We start from the raw sequence: 19,727 nt of genomic DNA, 5'->3' as shown, positions 1-19,727 counted from the left end.
GAAGCCAGAAGGGTGGGAATGAGAGAAGGATCACTCTTGCAGTGGGAAAGAGGAGTGGGAGGCGGGTGCTGCAGGCCTTCATCTCCCCCAGGGCAACCTTAGCTACATAAGGGAAATAGGCCAAAATTGAAGATGAATGTTGATTTTGTTTCAGTCGCCATCACAGCCTAAGGATATGGAAAACATGCTTAGAGCACTGCAGCCCTACCATTTGACCTTGACCTTGACGGCTAATGGAAAGTGACTGGCTGAGTCCAGGTGGTGGTAAATATCTCTTTCAGAGTGGAAGTGGTCCTGGTTGTTTCACAGGTGGCAGTCATTGGAGAGCTACAGGAATTCTGTCTGGGCCCTAATAACTGTTCTAACTAGCAGCTCACAAATCTCCCCTTCTTGGGCATGGTGTTTTGTCACATGATAGTAGCACAGATCCAAACCCCTTTGGAAGGCAATGATTATCTAGACTTATTTCCATGCAGATTCAACAAGTGAAATTTGGCGCTGGAACAGCCTTGGCTGCTCTCACGAGTGACCTGTGCTGGGAAGGGGGAATGCAATCCCATTAAGTCTCCTGGATCTGTCAAGGGATTTCATTACCATTGACTGCCTATCTGTGTTAGGGACACCACACCACAATGGTAGTGTTCCTCCTTGGAGAGTAAGCTCCCTTGCTGTAATTTTGAAGGACTGCTTCTCTGCTCCTTGACCTTGTTCCATATTATTTAATACCTGCATGAAAACCTTGCCAGAGGTGGCCTGGGGCTTTGGAGAGAAGTGTTGTCAGTCACTTATCTGTATTTCTCGTTTTCAGATGAAATTCTAGCTGAAGTGCTGAACACATTTTGGATTCAGATAAAGAAACTGAATCTCAGTCCAGGCAAACTGGAGGTATTATTTAGCTAGAGTAGGGTTGACAGAAGGGTGTTGCTTGACCAGAGAGGTGGTGTTCAGCTGATTATTAGATAAGGCAGCCCTTCCCCCCCAAGGGCCTGATCTTCACCTTGAGAGTATGTCTAGATCTCTCCATCACTTTGAAAGATCAAGTGACATCTGTGGCTTGGTTGGTGTGCCCGCTACCCCCTTTCTTGAAAAGGAAGAAGCTTACCACAGTTACCCAAGGCCTGGTTACATCTGGGTTAATGCTCTGTATGTCAGCCTGCCTAAAGACCCTTTGGAAACTGCATCCAGCCCAGAATGGCAGATCTGCTAATGGGAACAACACGTCATGCCCATTTCTCATGGTCTCCCTGGGCTTCCAATTTGCTTCAAAGCCCAATTCAAAGTGCTTGTTTGGACCTTTAAAGACCTAAGCAGCTCAGAGTCAGGACACTGAAAGGACCACTGTCTCCAAAATAAACATGCCCGTGCTCTTAGGTCTCCCCCAAGGCCGCCTTCTCACTCCATTTGTTCTTGAAGGTGAGGCAACTGGAGACCAGGAAAGGGGCTTTTCAAGCTGGAGAGGCCATTTTTGTGTCACGTCCTCTCCAGAGAAGATCGGCTGACCCCCATTCTTTAAGCACTGGGCAAAACCTTTTTAAAAAAGTTTTCTGCTGCATTCGGGCTGTGCCGGAGGGCATTTTGAATTCTTCTTGCTGTTCCATTCCATTTAAAAATGACCTTGTTGAGATTGAATTGTTATGATTATGTTTTGTTTTTTGGACTGGATGTCAGCTGTTTTGGATAAATATTAGTTTAGAAAAGTGGGATATACCTAGTTTTAAAGAAATGATTTAAACATCAAGAAACTGCAAGTTTTGTAGGTGCTCAGTGCCAACCACCCCTTCTGGGTTGTACAGCACATTGATATGAGGTCTTTACAGTTTTCCTTACTTGGGCAAAACAGAGATGGAAGAAGAGGGCACAGACTGAACACTTGCAATATTGATGGTGAGCAAGGAATTGCTTTTTGCAAAAGAGGCCTCACTTGACCAAAGGGTAATAGTGTGTGTGTGGGGGGGGTCAAGGACTGCATTTGATCTGTACAAACTGCACAACTGGGAATCAAGCAAGCTCTGAAAGAGCAGTTCTGTGGATAGAGCTGGCTCTCTGGAGTGGTGTGTTCTTAGGAGAGTGCTGGAAAGAGAATGGGGGGGGGGGTTGGCATTTGTGTGTGTGGCTCATCATATTCATTCTCAGCCCACAGGCACCCAAAGCAACGTACAGCAATTTAAAAGCCATAACACACTAAATCACAAGACAATAAAATCCAATTAAAAATTTCACTCCTTAGCAACAATAGTAATAAAAGAGCAATAAAACTGAATAGATCCCTCTCATATAGCACATGTATATATAAAAACACTATCCCAGCACAGTGCCACCCACTCAACCAAAATGAAAATGTACCCTTTGTTACATCCCCCCCCCAGCCAACATTGCTGTCACAAAGTACTTGAAATGAGGTGCTTTTCATAGACACTGTGTGTGTGTTTTGATGGCATGCATGAATGTTGTTAACAAGGGAGAAGAGACTCCAGAAGACAAAAGGCACATGACAACTGATTGATGCCTTGGTTTTGAGTTGCAGACCAATTTCAACCTCACCTATGAACACCCATGTCAAGAGTCAGATCTTCACCAGTCCCTTCCCACACGGGCTATTTCTTCTCTTCTATAGCAGCTCAACTCCTGGAAAGCGTTAGGGGAGGGGGGGGGGAAATCACATTGCGTAAGTCCCCAAGCAAGCTAATTAGCGAGTCCTGTTCCTGGAAGGAAGAACCTGGCTTTGAAGCTGAAGGGTCCTGGCACATCTCAAAGGTGCCGCTGCCCTTCTCTGCCTGTCTGTCTCTGTTGGAGTGCGTCTTCTGGAGTGCATCTTCTGGATGACACCTGTGGCTGCCGTTGCTCCAGACAATGAACAACTTTCTGCACATGTGGGGGCAGGGATGGGGCAGAAGAAGCTACTTTGAGTAGCTTTGAATAGTGCTAGACTTGCTACCTTGCAGCATTCTCTAGGTGAGCTGCAAGCTACCCATGCCCTGCAGCTGAACAACAGCATGGGAGTGAGACATTTCTATGCCTGCAGAGGAAAAATGACCATGCTCCTTTCAGGGGTAGGACTGATAACTTGAAAGCATGTTTCAGGATTACTGCAGAGATTTGGACATATCGGGAGGGACCAGAGTGCAGTCGGAGATGCAGAGATAATTCATTGGTAGGCTTTGTCACCTTTTGGGTTCAGGTAATTCGAAGAGTTTTGTTAAACAGCTTGGGATGGGGTTGGAGATGAAGCCAAGTTAGGCAGGGGTACAAGAGCTCCAGCGTTAAATATGGTAGGAAAGTACAATTTAAAATGTTGCTGTTTCTTGGATGGAGTGGTGGAGGTTTGAGGAGTCAGCATTTCTCAGAAATCTCCTTGGCTGCTAACCAAAAAAAAAAAAAAAAGTGTTAGCTGCTGGGAAGTATTTTTAAGAGAAGGAATACAGCAAACACCTCTGAGAGCAAATAATGTATTGTGTGTTGCACAGGGTGTTTATTGCCCTTAGTATGGTGCCCCCCCCCCAAATTCTACTGTGGAGTTTTTCTCCCCTTGCATAAACGTGTGCATGCTCTCTCTAGCTCCTACATGCTTCTTGTGCCTATTCCTAACCCACCCAGAGTATTGGTCTGGTCTGGTCTGGTCTTCTCAAATAGCACCCCCTGAACTGTGGCTGTGGAATGTTCTGTCTCCTTCTGCAGGGAGAATAACTTCATCAAGGACTTTCCCCAGTTGGCCGATGCCTTGATGGTTATCCCCTTACCGGTGGAAGAGCAGTGTCGCGGCGTACTGTCTGAGCCTCTTCCCAATCTCCAGCTGCTGACTGGTAAGAGTTTTGGCCTCTCCGTTGCCAACAGTGTGTGTCCATTTAGAAAAAAAATGTGTGCCTTTTCCCCAGATCTGCTAGAAGCAGATCACACCTAAAACAATAAAACAAAACCTAGGAAGGCAACAAAATCACATCAATTGAAAAGAAATCATACTGATAAAATGAATTAAACAAGCCAGTGTTGGGTCAAGCATTTGAGCTCGAGGTTGGGAGCTTGGCAAGAGTAAGCTCTGAGCCTCCATATAGCGAAGAGCAGTGGCTGGAAGTCTTCCGGGGTATGTACATTCCATGCTGGGGGGAGGGGCTCCTTGAGCCTGGGGCAGGGAGGCTACATCACCCTCCCCAAACTATTTAGGGGCTGGATCTTTCTCAGCTGTGATGCAGTTTCTCCATCCCCCATTGAGCAGTCTGGGTGCCTCCCCCCTTCTTCCTAATTAAGATGGATAAAATTGAGAAGGGCACCTGCCAAGAAGTGGACAGTGCCAGGAGACTCTTTTACTCCTTTCTTGCATCAAGGGTAACTATTGATTTTCCAAACAGGAAGGGGACACACGAGGTAAGCTTAACCTCTTCCCAGGCTGGGTTGTCAATGCAAAGCATGGCTTGACTGCTTACTTAGTAGATGTTCCTCCCGTCAGTAAATTAATGGGGGTTCTTGGCAGGTGAGAAACAGCATATCTTTATGTTTGTCTTTGGGTCTGTTCTAATGGCTTCTTTTAGTGGCCCCATGGCGCAGAGTGGTAAGCTGCAGTACTGCAGCCCAAGCTCTGCTCATGACCTGAGTTCGATCCCGGCAGAAGCTGGATTCAAATAACCTGCTCAGGGTTGACTCAGCCTTCCATCCTTCCGAGGTCGGTAAAATGAGTACCCAGTTTCCTGGAGATAAAGTGTAGATGACTGGGCAAGGCAATGGTAAACCACCCTATAAAAAGTCTGCCAAGAAAACGTTGTGATGTGACGTTCCCCCATGGGTCAGTAATGACTCTGTGCTTGCATAGGGGACTACCTTTACTTTTACCTTTTTAATGGCCAGTTGTTGTTGTTTTTCTATTGATAATTATTTTAATAGTAAGACACCTTGAACAGGACTTGGATGAGGCAGCACTGAAATTTCCCAAACAAACAAACAAATAAATAAATAAATAAATCCCTTGCTCTCCTAATTTGACTCAGAGAGGTGGGGGGGGCTTTGAAACCCAGATCGGACCCCAGACGTGGCCTCCTGGTGCCTCTCTCTCTGTTCCTTACAATTATGCTTTTCCAGGGGGTGGAGGAGAGTATTATGAGATGATTACCTAACATTCTGTGTCAGAGGAGAACTGCTGGGTATCATCTGGGCTAATTGGTTCTTTTCTGCAAAGTAAAAACATAGCATTGCGGAATCAAGTCTCGGAACACTCATAGGCCTGGTTCACACATGCAGGAGAGCAAGATATAGATGTAGTGGTCTAATGGACTGTACCACTCCAGGCCGAAGATGAAGTTCACAGAGGATCATGTGCATAGCCAGAGAGAACACAACCTATTTTTTCCCCTATTTGTATAGAGGGTTTAAAAAATGGGGGGAAACATTCAGTGGCGGAATACATCACCTGTGGTCTGAGGTGGGACTGTCCATTTTACCATCTCCGGTCTCTCCGGCTTCTTTTCCCTGTATGTGTGAACCATGCCTGAAAGGTAGCTGTGCCTGCAAAACTAGCACAGGAAGCAGAGGTTGAGTGAGTGCAAATAGGCCCAGTGGGAGGATCATTTTGCCCAGAGATGACCGTTATCTGCTGGCATCTGCTTTTCTGCCTCAACCACTGAGTAGACGGTAGACTGTTGCTTATGAAATCTTTTGCTGCAGGAACCCAGTTGTGGATGGTTCGAGCACTTTCTGTTGCCTTTTTGGACATGTCTCACACAGTCTCCTTGCTTTTGCCCACAAAACTAGCAATTGGGATACAGGGAACTCCACCCTCTTGCTATCAATGCCACCTATCATGTTTTTTTTTAAACTGGAAATAATTCATTCCAGCAGAACTCCCTGTTGTTGTGCCACTTTAAATGAGGTTACGTCTTGAAAAAGTACCATCGGTCCTGACAGACACAGCTCCATCACCGGCTTGCCCATGGCAGAAACAGCCACCTCCTCTCCGTGGCTGTCAGAACAACTAAGAACTCTAGTTGTGAGATTGTTGGGGGTTGTGATCTTTGTTATTGCAGCATCTGTAGCGCTGGAACAGGCAACAAGGAAAAGCAATTGCAGCAAAACCAACACTCCCTTCTCAAGCTGTCTCTTCCTCCACTATGCTGCCTGAACCCCATCTCTCTCTCTCTCTCTCTCTCTCTCTCTCTGCAGGTGACATCCGATATGACGAAGCCATGGGCTACCCCATGGTGCAGCACTGGAGAGTCCGAAGCAACCTGTACAAAGTGAAGCTGAGTGCTATCGCCCTCTCGGCAGGTGAGAATGGCCACTTCATAGTGATGAGTGACAGGTTTTCCTCCAGCAAAGCTGCTGAAGCTCAAGATGGCTGGGATGGCTGTTCTGCTTCATAATACTTAACAGTACAGTGTGTGTCTGGCACATCAGCTGTCCAGCTTGTAAGAAATGTGCAGAACGTACATCTCTGAGACACACATCTGATGCTTCCCAAGTTTCAAGGATTGTCATCTTCTAGCCATTTTGGCAACTTCCCTAGTATACCCATAAGCGTGGATCCTAAACCTTCTTTGCACTGTGGCCTTTTTGATAGCTGATCCTCTGCTTGCAGAACACATTTTTCCAGCACTAGGCCTTTCTGTTCATTGATGAGACCAATGACTTTTAGTGAGCTAAAAAGCACCTAGTGCCATAGGAATGTGACCTATAGCAAAGGACCACCCCTCCACAGAAAAAGTGTAACACGAGTAGAAGCAAGCCGCAGGATCCCAAGCCATCATCTCCCTGCACCGCCCCCCCCCCACACTGAAGGACAAGAACAAGTTATTATAAAGAGAGATAAAATTATTCATGTTGAGGGAGAAAGCGTCATGAGTTTCTTCCTCTCCCACTGATTGCAGAAGGTGCAGGTGCCCCTGTGAAACTTATTGGCTGTAGTTTCAAGACTGACGGCAAGGAATGCTTCTTCACAGTACATCATTCACTCACGAGATTCTCTGCCCCAAGAGGTGGAGGTGGTCACTAACTGAGATGGTTTTCGAAAGGGATTGTTGTTTGCCTGTTTGTTTTGTAAATAACAGTACTACCTTGCAATATAAAATCTCTATATAAGAAACAGTGGGTAGTTCAGTTTAACAAAAATGGATTAGATAAATTCATGGGGGATAGGACTACAGAAGGCTATTACAAATGATTACTAAATGGAACATCCATGTCCAGAGGCAGTTTGCCTCTAGCAGTTGTCAGGGGGAGCAGGAAGCAACAGCAAGGGGGGACCATTACTTTTTATATGCAGAGCTTTTTTTCTGGGAAAAGAGGTGGTGGAACTCAAGACTGCACAGTGACGTCACTTTGGGCCAGCTGGAACAAGGGGGGAGTTTTTTAAAGTTTAAATCGCCCTTGGTGAAAATGGTCACATGGCCGGGGGCCCTGCCCCCTGATCTCCAGACAGAGTGGAGTTTAGATTGCCCTCCATGCCGGCCATGTGACCATTTTTAAGAGGTGCCGGAACTCTGTTCCACCGCGTTCTCGCTGAAAAAAAGCCCTGCTTTTATGTCCCACTTTGGGCTTCTAGAGCACTGGTTGACCACTTTAGGAAACAGGGTGATGTCCTACAGGGACTTGAGACAGCAAAACTGTTATGCCCTTGCCTTCATAGTGACCTTCGTGGCCACTGAAATCAGAGAAGGCAAGAGACCAAGAATAGCGGTGGCCATATACCAGTGTTTGGTAAAGGTTAGGGGAGAGATGGAATTACCATTCTGATTATCATTGTCAGTACTACAGTATTTTAATTTGCTTCTCCCATTCACCTCCCAATAACCCTATAAGATATGCTATTTCGTTTCCCATTTTTTGTTGTTGTTGTTGAGGAAGTTAGTTGTGGCTATTCGATAAATCCATAACAAAGCTGTGATTTGAACTCACATATTCCAAGTTTAGGGGCAATACAGTGCAAAGCTGGTTACCGAAGTTGCCTCTTGCTCAAAAGTTTTAACTGTAGTTTGGTTCTGATGATTAGAGGGACATCGTCTCATAGTGGTGGCCCAGTTCCCCTGAAAGAACATACTTTGGGGCTTAGAATAAATGAAACTACGCTCATCTTGCTGTGTGGGTTGTCGGAACGGAGTCCATGGATGTTGCCATCTTGCAGAAGGGTCCAGTAACACACACCCATGTGATTGTGTGTGTGGTCATCAGCACAACAAATGGGTTGAGGCCAAAAGAAGACTCACCAATTTCCCCCTCCAGTGGCTTATCTGAGAAGCCCTTTGGGGAGGGAAAGCAACATGGACTGATTCAAAGAAATCTAGGTTATCATAGGGTGATGATTTAAGCTGGCATCGCAGCCAGTTTGGTGTAGTGGTTAAGAGCAGCAGGACTCTAATCTGGAGAGCCGGGTTTGATTCCCCACTCCTCTGCTTGAAGTCAGCTGGGTGACCTTGGGTCAGTCACTTAAGAGCGGCAGGACTCTAATCTGGAGAGCCGGGTTTGATTCTCCACTCCTCTGCTTGAAGCCAGCTGGGTGGCCTTGCGTCAGTCACTTAAGAGCGGCAGGACTCTAATCTGGAGAGCCGGGTTTGATTCCCCACTCCTCCACTTGAAGCCAGCTGGGTGGCCTTGCGTCAGTCACTTAAGAGCGGCAGGACTCTAATCTGGAGAGCCGGGTTTGATTCCCCACTCCTCTGCTTGAAGCCAGCTGGGTGACCTTGGGTCAGTCACTTAAGAGCGGCAGGACTCTAATCTGGAGAGCCGGGTTTGATTCCCCACTCCTCCGCTTGAAGCCAGCTGGGTGGCCTTGCGTCAGTCACTTAAGAGCGGCAGGACTCTAATCTGGAGAGCCGGGTTTGATTCCCCACTCCTCTGCTTGAAGCCAGCTGGGTGACCTTGGGTCAGTCACTTAAGAGCGGCAGGACTCTAATCTGGAGAGCCGGGTTTGATTCCCCACTCCTCTGCTTGAAGTCAGCTGGGTGACCTTGGGTCAGTCACTTAAGAGCGGCAGGACTCTAATCTGGAGAGCCGGGTTTGATTCCCCACTCCTCTGCTTGAAGCCAGCTGGGTGACCTTGGGTCAGTCACTTAAGAGCGGCAGGACTCTAATCTGGAGAGCCGGGTTTGATTCCCCACTCCTCTGCTTGAAGCCAGCTGGGTGACCTTGGGCTAGTCTCTAGAGCTCTCTCAGCCCCACCCACCTCACAGGGTGTTTGTTGTCAGGATAATAACAACATACTTTGCAAACTGCTCTCAGTGGGCATCAAATTGTCCTGAAGGGCAGTATATAAATTGAATGTTGTTGTTGTTGTTATAAAAACCTTTTGTTTCATTGCAATTCGAACATAAACATAACATTTAAACCGATCAATCTACCTGCCAAAACCAGGATGGGAGTAGAGGCGGTGAGATTTTTTGAGTGCTGGGACCTCTGGTGATTGGTAGCATGTGTTCTAAGCTTGGTCACACAAGGGCACAGCTGTGCAATGTTGACATTAGGGGTGCGTCCTGTATCTGTTTTGCAAACACAGAGATCCAAATTCAAGAGGAGCAGCTAACAGAAGGGGCCTCATTTAGTGTATGTGAGCGCCACATGCCACTGTGTTCCTCTGTCTCTCTCATGTTCCATCTGCTTCATTATGGTCTCGCCCATCTTTTTCTATTGCAGGATTTGCCAATGTCCTGAAGATCTTGAACAAGGACAGCAGCCGCGAGGAGCTGCTTTACTTCATCCAGCAGTACGGCTCCCACTACATAGCAGAGGCCCTGTATGGCTCGGAGTTCAGCTGCGTCATCCACTTTCCTAGCAAGAGGGTTCAGCAGCAGCTCTGGTTTCAGTATCAGAAAGGTAAGTTGCTCCAAGAGGAGAGCAGGAAACGTACACACCTTTGCCCCCTCCTCCCCACACACATGCAGTCTCTTTGTGTTTCTTAGTCAACGATCCTGGACACCCCCAACCACAGATTCTGGACTCTTTCTGGTGTCATATGGCAGTGGGAGGGGGGCACATGGGGAGCGGCATCCAAGCTCAGCTGTCTGGGGGGCATTGCAGTTTCTCTGGCCTGCATGTGTCTGTTCCCTCCTGCCAGTCCATCAACGTGCCTTGGATTCGCCTGCAGGGCCCCGCACTGCCATCCCAGCTCTGAGCCCGAGGACTCCATCCATGTCATTTGCTTGTGCGCCCCCTTCAAATTGCCATGGGTGATTTGGGTCGGTTTCTATAAATGTGACATAATTGAGCTGTCTGGGAATGGTTCCGTTTTATTGCTTGTGACAATGACGGTCTTTAAGGAAGTATATTAATTCAGCAGCAGACTCATTGTGCTGTGTCATAAATAACAAGACACATCATTAAGCAGGGCAATAAACTTGGGGACTTCGAAGTAATACAATTAGCTTATATTTAGGGGTGGGGGGAGAAAAGTTTGGTTATCACAGCAGTCAATTTACCTGCCTCCTGTAGAAAACCATAGTGGCCGGGTTCTAGACCGCTTGGCCATGCTCTCCCATTTAGTGCTCCTTTCTGTCAAAGGGGGTGGGGGTGTGTGGAATGCCTAATGTTATACTGTGCTCGGCCAAACTCCTGTTGCTTGGTTCATTTTGAGGCTGCATCTACTTGCTATCCCATCTGGTGTTCCAGGGTGTCTGAGCAAAGAACATTCAGTGTGATATCGTGGCTACAGTGCTGGTTTAGAAGTGGGCGGACCCAGGTTCAAATCCTCACTCAACAAAACAATCAAAAGGACTGGTCTCAACAATCTGAAAATACAAGAGGACCACAGGTCCCAGAAGACCACACTAACAATATAGAATTTTATTGTTCAAAGTACTAGTGCAAAATGAATTTTTTCCCCCCAATAACTTATAATCTACTCCATGCATAGGTATTCAGACCCAATGCTCAATAGTCCAATATAACAGTTCCAATTCCTAAATGATGATAGGCAACAAGAATTTATATGATGCCAATGCAAGACACTTGCCAACGCTGATGTAGTGAAGATACTTGTTGAAGAGGATGCGTTAAATGATGGCTTGATAAAGCGTAACAACGTGAAATGGGCTGTTACAACTGCTGGCGCTCCCGTTGCCAACTGCCCAGGAGACCTATATTCCATCCTGTCTCCCGCGGGGATTTCTCTGTCGTCCTCCATTGACGGCTTTTGCCTACAGAAGAAGGAACAAGAGATTTCATATTGGACATTGCATCATATGAATTCAGTACTCTTGTTGTCTATCATCATTTAGGAATTGGAACTGTTATATTGGACTATTGAGCATTGGGTCTGAATACCTATGCATGGGGTAGATTATAAGTTATTGAGAAAAAAAAATTCACTTTGCACTAGCACTTTGAACAATAACATTCTATATTGTTAGTGTGGTCTTCTGGGACCTGCGGACCCCTTGTATTTTCAAATCCTAACTCAGCAAGGAAGCTTTATTTATGTTTGTTTATTATTAGATTTATATCCCACCCTCCCCGCACACAGGCTCAGGGTGGCTCACAACACGCATTTAAATACAGATTTAAAATACAAATTAAAACAGATAAAACCAACCAATAAATACAAATTTGCATAAATAAATATATATCACAGAGACTATATTGAACCCATAAGTGCAGACAGTAGAAGATGAAAATGATCGGTCTCAGGCAGCATGATGGGGGCACTAATAGCCAGAGGGGGACACTGTCAGGCCTCGACCATAGGCCCAGTGAACATCTCCATCTTGCAGGCCCTGCAGAATTGCAATAGATCCTACAGAGCCCAAATCTCCAATGGAAGAGAGTTCCACCAGCCTGGAGCCCGAAGAATGTCCTTCAGGCCGGGGACCACCCATAGTTGCTTATCAGCTGATCGTAAAGCTCTCTGGGGGACGTATTGGGAGAGGTGGTGACCTTGGGCTAGTTACCCTCCTTGGAATAACTTACCATACAGGGCAGTTGTGAGGATCAAAATGGTTGGGGATGGAGAATCATATATGCTATTCTAAGCTTCTTGGAGGGACAAAAAAATGTGATCAGTTCGAGGCTGTAGCAGAAACTCCATATGCATCTTAAAAGCAATAACTCATATTCAGTCCACTGATAGACTTTTGTGAGCTGCTGCCATTGTCCCAGGATTTTTCTGACCAAGGCAAGAATTTTGCCACACCTTGCTTCGCGTCCCAATGCTGGACACAGTTGTCAGTACTCAGCCTTGGGAAGGTGTGATCACTCACAAAAAGTCCTCTTTCTTGAGAAATTGTAATCCTGTCCCCAGGATCTGTTGACCCTGCCTGACTTCTCGCCTCTGCACAGTTTTAGGCTGCAAGGAACCCACACAAATTCAGCTCTCACTATGGTTCTGGGGGTGGTCCCACCCCTTGATCACGGCAGCCGGTGTTTGCTGGATCCTTTTGCAGTCCGCTGCAGGGCTATTACAGTTTATCTCTTTATCTAGTTTTAAATTTGGAGGATGTTGCAGCAGAAACAGTGTCTGTTCCGCTAGCCATCATTGTACCAGTAGATAAGACCAGGTGCAACCCTAAACAACATTCGCTAGAAAATGTCGTCAGATTTGGAGCCATGGTGGAAATCTGTGATCAGATCTTGCATGTGTGTAATTTAAGAACAAAAAGTGGCATTTCTCCGAGGAGCAGAGAGGACTCAGATTGGAGCTGGGGGTGAACTCTCCACCTGTACCATTTCCCCCCAAAGTGAATACCTTATCTTCAAGCATCTGTTTGCCCCAGTAGGGGAAAAACATATGAACACCCGAGTTATTCTTGGATTCCACCCCCCACCCCCACCCCGCCATCCATGAATCTATTATCAGGTTTCTGTAAGAGATTTCTGAAGGGGAAAAGTCCCGAAGACCTGATTCAAACGTATCACCGCACTCCCTGCGCCTTCTCTTTGTGCTTTAATGACATGTTAGATCTGCAACCTCACATGCAGTTTAGCCCTCCACGGAAGCAATTTTTGAATAAGTGTGTTTAGGATTTGGCTGTTTGTTACAATCAAGAGGAGTGGCCGGGGCAACCACATGCCGGCTTGAGCCCCCCCCCCCCCCGAACCTGTCTCTCTTCTCCTACGGCGCTCCCCCCACCACCACCTATGCCTTTTTCTTTCCTTTGAAAAATGTATTCACAACTCTCAGTGCCTGTTTGTTTTATTCTTAAACAATGATAAATGACAGCTTGCTCTTGCAAGTACTCCTGCAGAGTAGGAAATATTGTGGAGGTGTGTTTATATCCCTTCAAAGCTATTAATCTTCCTCACTGTGTAATTTCCGGGGAGCTTTAAAAAATAATAATATTTTTAAAAAAACACACACACACACACGGCCAGAAGCAGATGGTGTGAAGTGGGGAGTCGGGTTGGATTCAGCATGCTGTAGCCAGAATTAGCCAGTGTCGCAATCTCATGAAGCGGTTTTGGGTGCCAAATTTGCAGAGGCTGCTCATTTCCAAAGAGCAGTACTTGCAAGATTACTGCTATATTGTCTTTTCCAAAAAGTAGCACCTTCACTTGCCCTCACTTACTGTTTTGCTAGGGAATTTAAGTTACATATTTGGATCTTACTTCCCTGCAGTTCATCCCTTACAGGTAAGGCTTTGGTGGCAGCCCCTGACTCCGCTCAAAGAAAAATCATGCAGATTTATTTGCAATTATCTGGATGGAGGGGTTCCTTCGAAGGGTTCCTTCGAAGAATCAAAGTAAGAAGAACATAGAATTTTATTGGAGACTGGCTTGTAAGGACAGAGGCCAGGGAATCATGTCCTGTGTGTATATCCCACCTTTCTTCCAACAAGCCCACATGACTGCGTGCTGCTCCATACAAAGCAAAGATCTCCCTGCATGTGGAAAACTGGCAGGACTTTCTCCCTGACATACTAATTTTCTGTGTGCGGGGAGCTAAAAAACCAATCAAGCGCCAAATTATGTGATTCCTCCACCTGCAGTCTGAAATGGAAAAGCCCAGATATGTTCTTGTCTCCTCCGTGAGAATTGTATAGTATACTAAATATATATGGAACTGTATCAAGGAGAGACGGCTTCAGATCAGCCCTGAAGTTTACTCTTAGCTGGTTGTTATGCCTCAGCCTAGCCTATCTCAAAGAGCTGTTGTGGGTGCACTCTCAGTTTCTTGGATGATGCAAGCACCCACTAATCTTCAATTACTATGCTATTTCTGAAAATAAACCCCATGTCGTTGCCCCCCACCTCCTTCCTTTCAGTGAAAAGGAAGTGAAATTAGTTTTATTCCTTTTGTATTGAAGCCACATGATCCCTAGGGCTTAGGAAGTGATTAAAAAGACAACAGAACCAGGGAAATAAAACCTAGAATAATGTTTCAGATGCCAGCAACTGAGCCCATGCTCCACCACTTCCTAAATAGTTTGCTGGTATTTTTTAAATCGGAGATGTCAGAAAGGGTAATAGAATTTCTTTAAAGAATTTGCAACTTTTCACAGGTGAGACACACACACACCCCTCATTTTTTTCCTCCACAGGGACGGAGGAATAGAACTGGTTTCCCCTATTTTAGCAAGACAGCAGTAGGCTTTACCGACACGTACCCCCATCTCAGACCTATTTGTATGCGTAACAACCAACCACATCACATTAAGGAAGGGGGCAAAGATTGGTATCCATGACAGGCCTACAGGCAAAGGGTCCAGAATTAATGTGGGAACACAGAAGTGAGTGGCAACCAATACAGGTCCTGGTTAGAAACATGACTGAATTGACAGTACAAAATTCAGAGAGGCAGTGATAGAAGTGGAGGGTTTGCTCACTGAGCCATAAGCTCATCTTTGGTCACATGAGCCAACTCACCCTGTGTGAGTTGTAGACTCCCAGTTCCTATGTGTGGGGTGCCTGATTCAGAATCGTGCATGGAGAAACGGCTGTATCCCCCTGCACCATTTTCCTGGCCTGAAACTGTCCCAGAGGGTGTTACTTAGCCCATCTGGAAAATCCGTGTTTCTCCTGGGACACCTTTAACCTCCAGGCAGCAGCAGGAGACGCACTGAGCTGCAAGTATGTGACACTGCAGTCAAGCTCTATTATCTCAGTCACATGGCAGGAAGAAGAGGATCCAGAGATAGGATGTCAGTGCTGGGAGAGGGGGAGCCACAAGCACTTTCAGGAGCACCATGGGACCAACTGGTGGAGTGGAGCATGGCTAGGGCAAGGTAGGCAGAAGAAAAGCTTCAGCAGGGAGAGTGTCCCTGACCTCACCTGTCCTGGGAAGGACTCTTCACTATCCTGCTGCTCCACTTGGAATGTGTGCGAAGAGAGGCAGGCATGGCCAGTGATGTGGACTTTCCAGGAAAATTTGCATTAGAGCATTTTCTGGACCCCCCCCCCCCAATTCAGGTTCCATTTAAGTATTAACGACTGTTAGCAAACCCTAAATAACGTTAGCAAGAGGGCAAATATGCATCCATGTATAAGCGCTGGGGTTTGTTCGTGCTTTGTACCCCACAGTTAGCCCATCTAACATGACTGAATTGCAGCACAGCAGCCCTGACCACTATAGATAAGCAGACTGTGTTTACATGCGTTTTCCCATGGGGAAAAGTATGGTATTAGAAATGTTTCCACCCCTCATCACCGGGAGTGGTGGCACATGGACCTTGTACATTTGCGGGCAACCAGGCAAGTCCTTCCAAACCCCGCCCCCCATCATAGCTCTCCAGGGTTTGAGTTGTGGCCCATACATTGAAGAGCACTGAAGTATTTATTCTTTTTTATTTGACTTCATTCATACCTGGCCTTTCTCTCCAGTGGGGCCCTAAAGCAGCCTGCATCATTTCCCTCTCCTCCATTTTTCCCTCACAACGATCCTGTGAGGTAGGTTAGGCTGAGAGGATGCAACTGGGCCAAGGCCACCCAACAAGCTTCCATGGCAGAGTGGGGAATCAAACCTGGGTTGCCCAGATCCTAGTCTGTCATTCTAGCCAGTGCACCACACTGGCTTTCAGTAGTAGTAGTAGTAGTAGTAGTAGTAGAAGACGATGACTACCATTCTGAGCTGTGGTTTGACTCTGCATAAAACCGCTTCATATGCTGGTGAGCTTGCTTTCAGTGGTCAGATGGGCACGGCACAGCCATAGCTCAGCGCTATAAGCAGAACACAGTAAAAGCTGTGTTGCCTGGAATCCCTGGAGGAATGGGGGTTGGCAGCTTACTGAATAGGCTGGTTGGGGAAAGGCAGCACGAGAGCAGAGTGTCAAGCAGGCAGCAGCCAAGTCTGGCACCTGCAACCTGCCCTGCCGCCACCTGTACAGAGCAGCTGCTGGCCAGCAGATCCAGCCTGGTGGCAGTGAGGGCAGAAGTGCCAAGCGGCTGGCGGCGAAGCAGACAGCAAATCCTGGGCATAGCTGCCGCTTGCTTAATTCTGCTGCCCTCTCACCACCACTGAGCTGGGTCCATAGCCAGCAGCAGCGGTAGGGCAGTGCCAAGCGGGTGGTGGTGGAGCAGGTTGCAAGTTCAGGCATGCCAGGTAACTACATGCCAGTTTTGTCCAAAAGCTTAGTATGCAGAAGGTGCCAGAGCGAATCCCTGCCATCCCTAATGAATGGCCTCAGGTAGGAGGTGATGGGAAAAAAGTTTTTTCTGCCCAAGATCTCAGAAAGGCACGGCCAGTGAGCAGAGGATCCTGAGCTTAGATGGACAGATGCTTCCGTGCTGTGAGAGGCAGCTCAGCATGTGCATCACTACTAGGACCTTGATGCTCTAAGTGATTTTTGCCCAACCTATCCAGGCCTGAAGTACAGAAACCTGAGACTGTGCACAACAAAGCCAATGCAGGCAAAATGGCCTCGTTCTCATTTTGAAAGCAATTCTCTGAGCATTTCATTTTGAAAATTCCCCCTCCCCTTCAGAGAGGGAGGGGGACAAAATGCTAATAGCCATGAAGCAGGGAGTCATGAAGTTGCCCTCTGCACGCCCACAGAAATCGTGTCTATTTGCTGCCACTGCGATTACTGCATCTCCTAACGGCACAAGAGAGAACAAATATAATTTGTTTGGAGGCCTTGAAAAGCGACCTGCCGCCAAAGAGAAAGAAGAGGAGATGGAGTGTTTTTAATAACGGGATGAGCCTTTTTCCGATGCACTTTTAATTGGATCAATTCTCTCTCTTATTGTGCAGCCTCCTAAAAAATCAAACACGCACACAAGTCATAATCAAACACGTTCCTTCTGCAGGTGAGAAAACCATTACCAAACTGTTTAATCGTCGCTTTCTAATGACTCGGCTTTATCTTCTTTGGCAATGGCTTTCTAAAGTAATCATCACCCCACTCCCAAAAAGCAGTAGATAGGGGGGATGGGATCCACTGAAAGACAATAAAAGGTAAAGGATCTTGCGCTGACATACTTCACCTGGGAGTTGCAGCTCCTTTTCTTTTCCCATCTGTACCCCCCCAAAAAACAACAGCCGGGCAGGCAGATGTGGAAGTTAGATAAAGGTAAAGGATCTTGCACCAACTTCTGAGTTGTCAGGGGAGGCGCATACTTCACCTGGGGGTTGCAGCTCCTTCTCTTTTCCCTATCTGTGCCAGAAAAGCAGAACAGCAAGGCAGGCAGATGTGGATGCAAGTGAGAATCTTACCCAACCCACCCTCCGGGCAGAATTTTTTTTAAAGCCTCTGTGAGCCACAAGTGCATCATAAAATAAAATCCCCTGCCCCAATCTCTGTTTGCAATCACAGTAAGGAACAGATGGCAGAGACTTCGCTTAAACTGTGATGTGGCTGTTTGGCTAAAGCCAGGCAGTCAAGTGCTCCGTCAGCAGAATGGACTGAGCTTCAAGTCCACTTAAATGAATCTACAGCTTTCGAAAATGCTCTCTGTAGTGGTATATTGACTACAAAAGAGGCTCTCTGCAACAGCGTATGAGGCAAGTGCTTATTTATAAAAACATAATATTGCTCTGGCTTGTCAGCCTGGCGGAAGCGGTGTGCAACAGCCAGCTCATAAAAGGAGGCATTTTGAAATACAAAAATGGGAGAAAGTACAATAAACTGAATGTTTTATCGAAGGGCCAGGAGCGAAGGCAGCACAGCAATTAGACAAAAGTTCCCAGGCCAAGCAATTATCCTCATCTGAGTCGCTTCAATGCATAGGAGTACCCTTTGCAAACTTGAATGGGTGAAACTTCCAGTGGGCATACCAGCAAAAGCAGCTAGGTGAAGCGATGAGATTTCAGTACCTGCTGCACATTTGGGATGGCGATGGTCAAGCCAGATGATATGCTAGGAGTTCCAACAGCAGAGATCCTGGTATTTTTTTAAAAAATGCTATGCTGGAGATGGAGAGTGCCCTCAAGTCATAGCTGACTTATGGCGACCCCTGTGGGGGTTTCATGGCAAGAGATTAAGAGAGGTGTTTTGCCATTGCCTGCCTCTACAATTCTGGTCTTCACTGGAGGTCTCCCATCCAATTATTAACCAAGACCAACCCTGCTTAGCTTCTGAGATCTGAAGAGATCAAGCTCACCTGGGCTATCCAGATCACAGCAAAAATGCTGTTATTGTGTTAAAAATAAAAGACTGTTTCAGGTCAGGAAAACAGCTTAAATCCCGCCTCTCAAATGTCCCAGTCAGAATTGAGCCCCCATGTGCCTGATCAGTGCTTTTAGAAAGGGCTGCGGGTCCCCATAACAAAACTCCCAGCATCTCATTTGGCAGACACCACAGATGCAGGCTACCCCTTTTGGAAAGCAGCGTTCGGCTGAACATCTATAATTCAGCAGGTCCCTGACTTTTCTTCAGATGGTTTTCTGTCTCAAATGGAATCCAGCAGAGAAGCTCCGCCAGCAGTAACGTCAAAGCAAGTTTCCGCTTTCCACTGATGGCAAAGAAAACCAACCCCCAGAAAAGAGGGGCAACTTCAGCTTCAGAACAGACAAAAGTCTAAAAGAGTTCCAAAAGTGGAGGGGCAGGAGGTCTAGCGGCCATCCCCAGTGTCTCCCTAAACACACAGCAGTTTCCATCCCTCCAACACCCCCTCCACACACCAGCGAAAGCAGCTAGGTTAGGCGACCAGCTTTCAGTACCTGCTGCACATTTGGGATGGCGATGGTCAAGCCAGATGATGTGCTGGGATTTCCAAGAGCAGAGATCCTGGTATTTTTTTAAAAAATGCTATGCTGGAGATGGGGAGTGCCCTCAGCAGAGAAGCTCCGCCTGCAGTAAAGTCAAAGCAAGTTTCTGCTTTCCACTGATGGCAAAGAAAACCAACCCCCAGAAAAGAGGGGCAACTTCAGCTTCAGAACAGACAGAAGTCTGGGAGAGTTCCAAAAGTGGAGGGGCAGGAGGTCTAGCGGCCATCCCCGATGTCTCCCTAAACACACAGCAGTTTCCATCCCTCCACACACACCCTCATCCCACTGTTACAAGGGTTATCCAGCTATGAAAAGGGTTTTAAAAAGATACGCATTTGTTCAACATGCAGCCTTTATTCCAGCTAGAGAATTCTGAATCTTTTAGGGAAGAGTTTGGGAGGTGCTGGCTGCCGTTACTGGGGTGTGATGAGGTCTCCAGGATTGCCGGCTTGACAGCAGCAGCTTGTTAGAAGAGTTAGAAGCAGCTCCATGGAGAGGGGAATCCCTTTTTCCAGTAACCCCTTCAGAGGCTTTCCACATAGAAGCACCTTGCGGGGTTTCCAGGTTAATGCTGTGGCTGCTGATACAGCACAGCAGCAACAGGGTCACACTGTGGGTTTTGCTGCCTCAGTTTCCCAGTAGTGTCCGCTAACCACCCACCCACCCCATGCCGCTGGGACTT

General features: G+C 47.0%; 1 protein-coding gene across 1 annotated transcript in view; it reads left to right on the top strand.

The window, feature by feature from the left end:
• The window catches only part of ASTN2 (astrotactin 2), an 804,644-nt gene that overhangs the window by 573,052 nt on the left and 211,865 nt on the right, over positions 1 to 19,727 (top strand). The window contains exons 16-18 of the mRNA XM_054997263.1: positions 3,676 to 3,800; positions 6,145 to 6,249; positions 9,607 to 9,786. Of these exons, the coding sequence (XP_054853238.1) occupies positions 3,676 to 3,800; positions 6,145 to 6,249; positions 9,607 to 9,786 (410 nt within the window). The remainder of the gene's footprint in view (positions 1 to 3,675; positions 3,801 to 6,144; positions 6,250 to 9,606; positions 9,787 to 19,727) is intronic.

The sequence above is a fragment of the Eublepharis macularius genome, chromosome 14, assembly GCF_028583425.1.
Source record: "Eublepharis macularius isolate TG4126 chromosome 14, MPM_Emac_v1.0, whole genome shotgun sequence".
NCBI classification, from domain to species: domain Eukaryota; kingdom Metazoa; phylum Chordata; class Lepidosauria; order Squamata; family Eublepharidae; genus Eublepharis; species Eublepharis macularius.
The sequence above is the reverse complement of the archived record's forward strand: the minus strand, read 5'-3'. Positions and strand labels throughout refer to the sequence as shown.